Source organism: Populus alba, chromosome 17, assembly GCF_005239225.2.
Source record: "Populus alba chromosome 17, ASM523922v2, whole genome shotgun sequence".
Taxonomy (NCBI): Eukaryota; Viridiplantae; Streptophyta; class Magnoliopsida; order Malpighiales; family Salicaceae; genus Populus; species Populus alba.
Window position 1 is genome coordinate 7886358 of NC_133300.1, and position 10878 is coordinate 7897235.

General features: G+C 34.2%; 1 protein-coding gene across 3 annotated transcripts; it reads right to left on the reverse strand.

The window, feature by feature from the left end:
* Positions 1-876: 876 nt before the first annotated feature.
* Positions 877-10124, reverse strand: LOC118048704 (uncharacterized). Of its 3 annotated transcripts, none has more exons than XM_035058502.2 (4): positions 9891-10124; positions 9291-9492; positions 2102-3188; positions 877-1882 (listed from the first exon to the last, which is right to left on the reverse strand). In XM_035058502.2, exons 2-4 carry the CDS (start codon positions 9354-9356, stop codon positions 1359-1361), a joined length of 1677 nt encoding a protein of 558 aa, XP_034914393.1. In that variant the 5' UTR covers positions 9357-9492; positions 9891-10124; the 3' UTR covers positions 877-1358. The 3 variants fall into 3 exon arrangements, with proteins under 3 accessions (XP_034914393.1, XP_034914392.1, XP_073261951.1); XM_035058501.2 differs by having other exon boundaries at positions 8618-9492; positions 9891-10121; XM_073405850.1 differs by lacking the exons at positions 9291-9492; positions 9891-10124 and adding an exon at positions 3318-6890.
* Positions 10125-10878: the final 754 nt, after the last annotated feature.

Consider the following 10878-nt stretch of genomic DNA (forward strand, 5'->3'; position numbering starts at 1 on the left):
AACTTGATTTCACAATTATAATAAGTTTTTATTTAAAAACAATATTTATAAATAAACGTGTTTTTGTCAAAATAAAAAAGAAATACATGAATAAAAAAATAGGTTTTTTGATTTTTCTTTTTAGTTCAAATCATAATGGTTTTTTCTTATTGATGTTATTTTTAATTTGATGAACTACTAATTATATGAATCTTTTATGAAAAAATAAATTTCTCTATTATAATTTTATTCATCTTCTTTCTTATTAATGTCTATTTTTATTATTTTATAATTAAATAAAAAATATATTTCAAAATGCAAAGTTATTAAATTCAATCAAATCCAATTAAGTCTATGACTCATGTCACAAGTCAGATGGATCAATTCAGGTCAATCTAAAATATCATCTTTTTAATATTTTAAAAACATTAAAATGATAATATTTTTAAAATAATTAAATCAAATTTAACAAAATAATGAATGAATTCAAAAAGTTAATAACCAACCTAATTTAATTTAAAAAATCGATTGAAGCTAAAAGTAGGATCAACGAGGCAATAAATAAATGTTTGAGATGGTGGTAACGGTGGCAATTCAAAATATTTTTTTATTAGAAATATATTATAAAAATAATATAAAAAATATATTAAAAAAAATTAATTTTAAACAATTTATTTTTCAATTTTTTTTGGAAAAACACACCCGTTGATGTTTATGGTTTTTAATAATGCTAGCGAAAAAGCGCCCCCCACCCCACCCCCGCTACAGGATGCCTATCTAAAGTATTAGCAAGAACCAACAAGGAGCTAAAACGGGATCCGAAAGGGGTAAAAAAAATACAGAAAAAAAAAAGCCTTGTCTCGGAGAAAACCAAGGTTACATGATGAAAATGAAATATCAAGAACAGTAACAAGTTGTCATTAAATGAATGCTAACTTTTCTTCTATCTTACATTTTCTGTAAATAAGCCTTGTATGTTACATTTCAAAATTTTTGTGGAGTTGCCAAGACCACAGCCTTTTTCTTGTACATTTTCAACTAAAAAGAGCTAGGCTTTAGGCAAATAAATAAAATAAAATTGCACAAGCTTATGCATCTCTTCCAAGCAACCCCGCTGGGTTCCTGCCCTTCAGCAATACCCTTGTATCTCTGCTCACCTTAGCATACAATGAAGAGTCCGAGATCATTTGCATTCTCCACCTTTTCAAAACTCAGGCAGTTAAAGAACACACATCACCACCGTCTCGAAACTGAGGCAGTTGAGAATCAAATAGCCAACCCAAGGCCCGGAGGCTGCTACCCCTCTCCTCTGTTGTCCTATGGAGGGTCCATCACTTTAGACGCTGAGGATGGTCAGCCATGTCCAACTGCACAAATCATCAATATGGAATAACGTACGGCAGTGCATAAACATCAGTCGCTTCAATCTGCAGAGCTTCTGACCACACCTCTCGTTTCTCATCGACCACTGAAACCTCAACCTGGGACTTCTTTGTTTGGGAATACGCACTCTGAAATAGCCATTCTTGGTCCTCAAAATCAGACCAGTGTTCCATTTTGGGTACTGTAAGCACATCAGGCAGATACTTGGAATCAGGATGGGGTTGTTTCCTAGACACTTCAGCTATTTCATCAGTTTGAGCAGTAGAATGTGATGGATTTGTTAAAGACTTCGTTAAAGAGATAGATAGAGGATGAGTTGTTGAGGAGATGGACGGAGCTTGAGCTTCTACCAAACCATTTATCTTGTATCCTTTATTATCCACCTTATCCATATTGACAGCCTCCGGCTTAACTCGTATAGCTGCAGTGGGATTTTCGCAAGTTCCCAACATCCTTCCATTCTCAGCAGATTGAGGCAAGGAAGTAGGTCTTGGCAACTTACTGGGCTTAACATCATTAGCTGCCATGGAAAACGAAAAGGAAGCAGATGCGTTAGCTTATACAAAGCATGTGGAGTTCGGACTTGCCACACAATTTGTTAACATCTGGGATAACATTTCTGGTCAATCAATACCAAAACTAAAAAATCTACACCTTGAAGAATACGATAAACCCACTCAAATCCATTAAAGACATTTTTTGACAAGGTTTCAGTAATAGTTATTTGAATGTGACTCACCATGCAAAAATCCATTTGTGTCCGAGTCCTTTCGTTTCTTGATATTTACTTCATCAACAGCACTATAAGAGCTCTCCTTGGAAAGATGGGAGGCTTTTACAGTATGGTTACCTACAATGTCAGACATATTGCTTTCCTTCAATTTATCCGGCTCTTTTTTCTTACGTTCCCTTTTCTCCTTTTCTTTCTCCTCCTTTTTCTTCTCCTTATCCCTGACTTTATCCTTCTCTTTGCCTTTTTTCTCTTTATCCTTGCATTGATCCTCGTTTTTATCATTCGTTTCCTTTTGTTTGGTCTTATCTTTCCCTTCCATCTTCTTCTCAATGTCTTTCTCCAGTGGTCTAAGCATTCCATCAATCCTAGCCTGAAATGTTGCAGAAAGGCTTTGAGCACTACCAGTAAATCTTGCCTCATCCTTGATTCCTTGCCCATCCAACTTTCTATCATCATCTGTCTTGTTCTTTTCTTTTCCTTCAACCCAACTGCAAGCGGTTTTTGCCACCAGTCTGACCATTCCCTTGTCCTTTTTTGCATCTGTACCAGGGAACTTCTCAAAGAACTGGTTTTGGTCTTCATCTCTGGCTCTCTTGCCCAGCTGCTGTACAAATTTAGAATCCTTAGGGTAGTGAGACAAATTACTGTTGTTCTGAATTAGTTTCTGTCCATTGTAACTTGAAAATTGCCCAGAAAATTTCTTCTCACCAGAGATACTATACTTATCTACATCCCTTTCCTTCCCCTTCTGAGTACATGTCTCTCCTCCATTACCCTCAGATTTCTCTTGAAGTCTCCTTCCATCCAAGGGTTTATCTCCAACGACATGCTTAGATTGCCCAGGAAATTTTCTTTCATCTGAGGTTTTATCTCCTCCATTGTGAAGCTTAGTTTGTCCTGCAAGTCTCTTTTCATCTGAGGCGCTACTTTTGTCTTTATCTTTATCTCTATCCTTCTCCTTTTTCTCTCTATGCTTTTCCTTTCTGTCTTTCTTGTTCCTTTGCTTTCCATCACTCCTATCTTTCTCCCTCTTTTCTTTGTCTTCTCTTCTCTCCTTATCTTTCTTCTCCTTGTGCTTATTCACCCTGTCCTCCTGAAAATTATGGAAAGTAATAAGAAATCATTCAACTAAAGAGAATCAGAGATAGAATCTATTACATAGGCAAATCATGTAAAAATATTCAGCCCTTTAACTACCCAAAACTAGAGAAAAAATGCTCACAAGACAAATCAAGACTTTGATGTAGAGGCCTGCCCTTACATTATCCAAGAAACAGAGCAGAATGCAAGGTAGCCCATGTGTGCCTAAATTATGGCACGTACCAATTATATGCCAACATCCAAATGGTAAAAAGCATAAAAGAGAAGTGATCAGAAAGAAATGAGAAACTCCCATGAGTTAACCAGAGCCCTATGGACAGACATACCAAAAATAATCCAGAAAACATTTCCTTCTGCCTAGACCTCTACACTGTTGCAGCGAAGGAAGGGGAACTTTACGGATACAAGTTAAAAACTCTAACCATCCTATCCAACTCAAATAGAAACATACTCTCCCAGGCAATACACCCAGAAAGCAGTTTGAATATAGAGTTACAGCACCGTCTTTCCAATTCTTTCCATATACTCAAAAGTCTGAAACCATCGGACGAAGTAATACCATTACAACCCCAAACATAGAAGCTCATGGAGAACATGAGTGATGTCATAGTAGTACAATGGACATGATCCCTGATATTTGAGCAAAGTACACTTATCTGCAATCTAGCCCCAATATTTGTAACCTTATGTTTCAAAACTGGTATTCTCAAAATACAAAAATCTCTATGCACCCCAGATATCAAAACTAAAATAGGAAGATCATAGAACTTGATGTAATAAAATGGCTGCCAGAACCAAATATGAGCAAGAAATATAAAAAGAAGCAATTTAAAGTAGGAAAATAAGCTACTCCATTTATGGAGCATAATCAAACTGTTAAGGAAATATAAAAAGGACTTGCAGCATCTATCCCCTGGGAAAATCTACAAGAAAAACAAGCTGAATCCAGCCCATTCATTCATCAAAATAATTTCCCCAGCATAAACGAATCTGAGAAGCTACGTTGCTGCAAGCCTGCAAGAGACAGATCTCCACATGTGATCTTTCAACTCAGCAACAGTGACTTGTGATAAATATAACTAGAAGCTGCTTAATTTGGATTTCCTGATGCACACAGCAGCCTGTTCATCTCCTAAAAAAAAGTGATGGAATGCCAAAAAAATATAAAACAGAAAATCCATAGTTCTTTTCCTTTCAAATTTTGCAAACCTATCTCTTTTTTAAGCCTTACACTTGACTAATTTTATGGTGCTCAGGGAGTAAATAGTAGCATCTTATTAGTAACTCTTCCGTGTTCCGGACCCACTTTCAAAAAAGAGGACACAAAGAGGAGAGAGAAAGCCTAGGTGGAGATATGCTTATTTTCTATCTCCTTCGTATGTCTATCTCTTTCTTTAAAGTTGGCCTAGAAGAGATGCCACCAGCTACTCCTTGAACACCATAAAATTTTCCTTACACTTGTCAGTAAAAGAGGCCAGAAAAATTGACACAAATTCACTTGTAGTTCAACAAACTTCATCTCTCCTAATTTCAAGTAGAAATATAGATAAACACAATTAATTCAACCCTTTCACATGGAATTCATTAAAACAGGAATTTAAAAACCAATTATTTACTCATGAACTCAAACACCAAGCGCAGAATAGTTAACAACCATCCCTTGAATCCTTTATTTAAGGCAGTTACTTCATTGCACTTTCCAGGGTGAACAGATGCAAACAAAAAAGCAGGCACTACTGAAACATTATAATTGGAGCCAACACCAGAAAGTGTGTTCTTATCTCATATTTATTACATGTTTTCAGCTTGTAAGAATTATCATTAACTGGTTCCCATTCATATAAGATTCAGTGAAACAGGACTTTTATCAAGGATTTACCCACAAACTTGAAGACCAATAGCAAAATAGTGTGAACGCTATCTGAACTCTCTATTTAAGAAACAGTTAAGCGCTGCCCATCTGCACACACCTAGGAATGAACAAACACATCCAATAACTGAAGGTTAGCAGAAATTTTCTAGAGGAACTGATCGCAGTTCCTCTTATTATTCACTTCTTATTCTGTGCATCCTGAAAAAGGACAATCTATTCTCAATAACTAGACCATAAATGAGCAGAAACTTTGTAAAGCCTGCCTAAACTAGAGTATGAGACTACATAATACCACTCTTGTTAATACAGGTTTCCCAAACCATGTCAACAAGATTTCTTAGTACATACATCTTCTCATCATGAAAATCATAATAGCATTTGCTTCATTATAATTTAAGAACCCGGTGTACTGTATTTCTGTAACTGCACAGCATTCCTTTGCTGGAAGTTTAATAATCTATAGAACAAATACCTTAGAAGTTAAAAAGCAAATTTCTATAAACAATTTTAGGAAAAATGTTAGAAGAAGTACAAACCCTAAGCTCTCAGAAAAATTGATCCTGAAAATGAATTTTAGGGAATTCTAAATTTTAAAGTCATGAACTTTTCAATCCAGGGTTCATGCAGGCAGCACCTTAATGAGGCAGGAACATCAATGTTCCATTGAAGCTTCAATCCCCTGATCAGCAGAATGACTATGAAAATGAATTTTAAGGAATCATAGAAGTGAAACTTGGGAACTTTCCAATCATGTCTTTAATTATTATTCAGGATGCAGCCAACATCTTCATGAGGCTAGAACATCAATTTCCATAATGCTTAAGAGAAAAAAAGGAAAATTCAAGTGTGCTAAATGGCACCAATCCTACAGTTTTCAATTAAGGCTGCTTTTATTAGCAATGCAAAGTCATGTGATATTTACAATGCAGTAAAACCTTCCACATAACAAACAGTACGTTTTCAATTGAAGAGTTGGGAATGCTAGTATGACAGCTGTCACATACTTGAATATTTAAATATTTGTATCCCAAGTTTCTCATCATATAGGGAATCATATCCGCATCCATTTTTGGGAAGACTACTGATTAAGGGATACTCCTTTCACTGTGTCTTCATTAGTTTTGGGTTCTTCAACCTGTCCTTGCTGTTCTCCATTACTGGGAACTATGGAAGATGCAGGAACCTATTGGACCTAATATCTAAGTTATCCTAGCCTTTCTTGTTCTCTGCATAAAAAAAGCTTCAGCATCACATTTCCAGGTGTAAATTACAGAATGCCCTATATCTTGCCCATTCTTTTCCACGAAAGGGTTCTGTTCTCAGTATTTCATCCTAGTTTTTCATTAGATATTAAATTCAACTAAAAAATTACAAGACATGACGACTTATGATGCATTCTTTTCCATGCCATTTGGTATTCCACACCCTGGAACTTTTTCATGCATACTGCAAATCTAGTCTCATCAACAAACATGACCACAAAGGATTTTACAAGCAGCCAGCTTTGGGAAATTGAGCCAACTATTTAACAGGACACAAAAAATGGTCAACCCAATAAATAAATGAACTGTGTATAGTTCTCATTCATTCAAATTAATGGAACAAAAAAAAGGTAGAAAAATAGAAAAGGCTTTCAATTAATTAAGGCTCTTCAACGTAGGGGTGAGCGAAAAAACCGAATAACTAGTTCGGTTAAACCGAGAAAACCAGAAAAAAATTAACCGAAAAATCAAACTGAGAAAAAAAACCGAATTAACTAATTAGAAAATCACATAACGTTTCTAGTTCGGTTCGGTTTTCAAAGTTTGAAACCAATTGAACCGAACCGATCCGACCCAGCTCAACTAGGCTAGCACTTGAAAAAAAAAAAAAGAAGTATAAATAAGATATTTTCTTCTAACCCTAACTTAAATCAGCATTCCCAGCCGCCCCCTACCCCTGCTCTCTGTCTCTCATCTCTCAAATTTGCCTTCTTCTCCTCCATGCTCCACAACCATTAAATTATATGATCCTCTGTCCTCCCAATCAAAGGCACACTTGAAATTAGATTATTCTAGAAAGGAAAGACCCAAACAAGGAACTGAATAAAAAGAAAAGGTATCCATGCTGATTAGAAGGCTAGCACAAGAGTTTCCAAAAAGAGAAATGTTGAGAGGGTACTTAATTAGCTAAAACAAGAAGAGAAGTGACTTCTTCCATGTAAAGAAGATAAAGATGGATGGTAAGGATCTATGTAAACTTTTTGCAATTGGTTTCATCTGGTTCAAATAATAATGATTTGATGGTTTTACATTTCAATAACTTTTGATTTCCCCTTTTTTTTTTGCAGTCAAATTACTTCTTTTTTTTCCTTTCCTTTTGTTTTGTGTATTTTTTTGCTGGCTTTAATTTATGGGCAAGGATCTAACAAAAAAAAAAAATGGAGTTGATTTTCTGGAAAATGAAAGCAAGTACAAAAATAAAAGCCCTGAAAAATGAGGTCAATAAAAAGCCCTGAAAAAACTCAACCGGAATAATTTCAGTTTGAACTGATTTGGAAGGAGAAAAAACCGAACTGAAATTAATCGGTTTGACCGGTTTTCAGAAAAACTTGAAAAAAAATAATTTTGATTTGGTTGTTTATTTTGGTCCAAAATTGGATTGGACCGAAAATGCACAGCCCTACTGGTTAGCATATCTTGTCTATTTTCCAAATCATGGCAGTTGAACATCTGATGAAAAATGAATAAATTATAAGTTTCGAGCTTTTGACAACAAAACTTTCCTTTACTACGCTATATGGAAGAGCTTTTTTCAACTTAGGAACTCATTTTTATAGTCTTTCCAACGATAATGAGCAAATTTGGGCTAATGATACAACGAAAAAATTCTCATAAAAGATCACAAAAATCAGGGGTCAGATTCATACATGAAAAATATGAACACTTCTTCCTAATTTCTTATGTAAGAAGTTTCTGCAGATGCCATATTCAAGGTGCTTAATACTCAAATAACATAACTAAGATGGCAACAACCAAATAGATTAATAAATTACAAATAAACCATGAGCCAATAAATCAATCTGGTCTACACATAACGATAACTATCTAAAAAAATACAGAGAGAGCTTAAAATAACAAAGAAAACCATGAATCAAACATTTTATCAGAAGCATGAAAGCAAAACTATCTATATCAGATAAATGCCACTTTGTCATTTCATCAACCATGACTTTTTAGCATCCAAAGAAACAATAAACTCTTTGTTCACATGCAATTAAATCTTATCTTTGTTTAAAGAAACCTATGAAAATGAATGTGCTTCATTTCGAACAGAATACTGTTTCTGAATCCTCAGTTAAAACTATTACGTGATAAGTCAAAGAGTAATTAAAGTTAAGACATGACAGCAAAGACTTATAGAAAGTATTTAATACCAATGGAACACCAAATTGGTTGTAATGTGGATTGTTTGACTAAATGAAAATAAGAATTGAATTACTTTTGATGGCTCTAATAAAAATCATGCCAAATATGCAATGCAATTCAGTAAAAGGAAAGCGTGTTAACCTTTATTAGTAGGTCAACATCATCACTCCTGATCTTCTTTTCATATCCTGGTGGTGGAAATGGAAAGCAACGCGACATTGAACAGAATCCCTAAACACAAAACAACAACGCCTTTCAAGGAAGAAAATGATTGAATTACTTTCCAGTAGGGAATGGACCGGTAACCATGCTCCTGTCCATGCAACATGTCCCCACATTCATTTCCAGCTTCAACACTTCTCCGTGAACTTATATATCACATCCAATAGCCACAGGTTCCAAACCCACCAATCCCTTTCACCGTAATGCACACTCCGGTGAGACAGAATTCACTGGAAATTAATTTCAATACAGTACTTCATCATTCAAAAAATGTTAACTTCAATAATAAAACTCAAAACTAATCCACTCGATCGAATCTGCTATTATAGTACACTATACTGCGATAGTCCAACAAAAATTTGTTGCAATAACTTTGAGAAGTTTTCCTTCTTGATAAAGAACTTTACTCAAATTATGTCAAACCAAAAGGTTCCTTGAGAAATAAAAATTTTCCACTACAATCTGATCTTCTGTGTTGATTTCGATTCCAACAAAGAACCATCACCTCCTTTCCCTTAAAGCCAAACCGTAACACACAAATCATTCCCAAGTTCAAGATCAAGCACAAAACAGCTAAACCCAGGAACTTTACCTTCCAATACAGCAGAAGAAACAATTCTTGTTCACTGCCAAACAATCCTAAACGTGCAATCTTCATCCATGCCCAAAATCAAGCAATGCTCAACAATACCACTATATGCAATCTCAATTTGCGACAAGAACAAATTGTCCAATCCACAACTCCAATCACTTGAAAGAGAGCTCATTTCCTGCTGTGTTCTTGAATCAAAACCCTAATTAGTCCAAAATAAAGAAACTCAATAAGTTCCCAATCATGATCCAGTAAAACCCTAAACAAACACACCAAAACACAAACTTCCCAATAAGCACATAGAATCCAATTCTCAACTCCCCCCCACCCCCCCCCCCAAAAAAAAAAAAAAAAAAACCCTTAAATTCAGCTCCAAGGAACCCATCGAAAAGAAAAGAAACTTGTCGAATATATAAAAAGTAAAGAGAATACAGGAGAAACCCTTTTCTTTTTAGTATCCAAGTGTAAATGGGTATCAATCAAAAGCCAAAAAGAAAGCTTGATTCGAAGAGTAAACTTGAAAAACAAAAAATCTTCACAGTTAGACCAAACCAAGAAAAAAAAAAAGTTGTGTCAAAATCAATCCATCAATCGGATTACCTTGTCCGCTAAAACAAACAAAGCATTATTATTGTAGAGGAACATGATCTTTCCCTCTCATTCTAGAATTTCTTGAACAGAAAACCATAGCAAGATTTGAATTTTTTTTTCTCCTTCTCTCTTGTGTGTCTGTCTTGGTTTTTTCTCTGTTTTTGCTACTGTTCTCTTGTTAATAGAGATGAAGGGGGTTTCTTTTATACATCCACAGAAGAGAAATGAGGAGTGACTTGGTCCTGTTATAAATTGGACACTCACTCACTTGTATGATTGAGAGACGGGAGGGCTTTGGAGAATACTTTTTTTTAGCTTTTTTTTTCCTTCGAATCTGATTTTTAAAAATATTTTTAATTAAAAAATATATTAAAATATTTTTTTTAATTTGTTACATTATAATATCAAAATTATTGTAAAATATTAAAAAAAAACATCAATTTATTATTTTTTTCAATTCAAATATAATTTTAAAAATACAAAAACAAATAATTATTAATTATTTCCTAATTTATAGGCCTACAATGATTTTTTTTTTAATTAACTAAAGATATTCAATTAGTAAAAAGCTATTTAATATTTTTATTAAACTCGAACTATTAAGTCAACTTAAAACATTCTACCCACGTATGATAAATAATTGCATGTATTAGTGGGGACTTTGAGACTTAACAACATTACTTTTGGCCTAAAAAGTTTATGATTTATACTAGGTTACAAATCTTTAAGACATTTGAAAAGTTAAAGTAAATTGAATTATAAACATTGCAAATGGATGGGTTTTATTGAGACATTCAAGAAAGACAAGAAAAATATAGTTGAATATGCATTATCGTGAAAATATATTATTTTTATTAATTTGAATACTAGACTTTTATAATTTGAGTATATAAAAGAATTATATCCCATTAATATCATTTTGGTGGAATTTATTTTTAATATGAATTTGTGACAACTAATGGATTTTTCAGGCATGATGATTTTCATTTCAAGATAA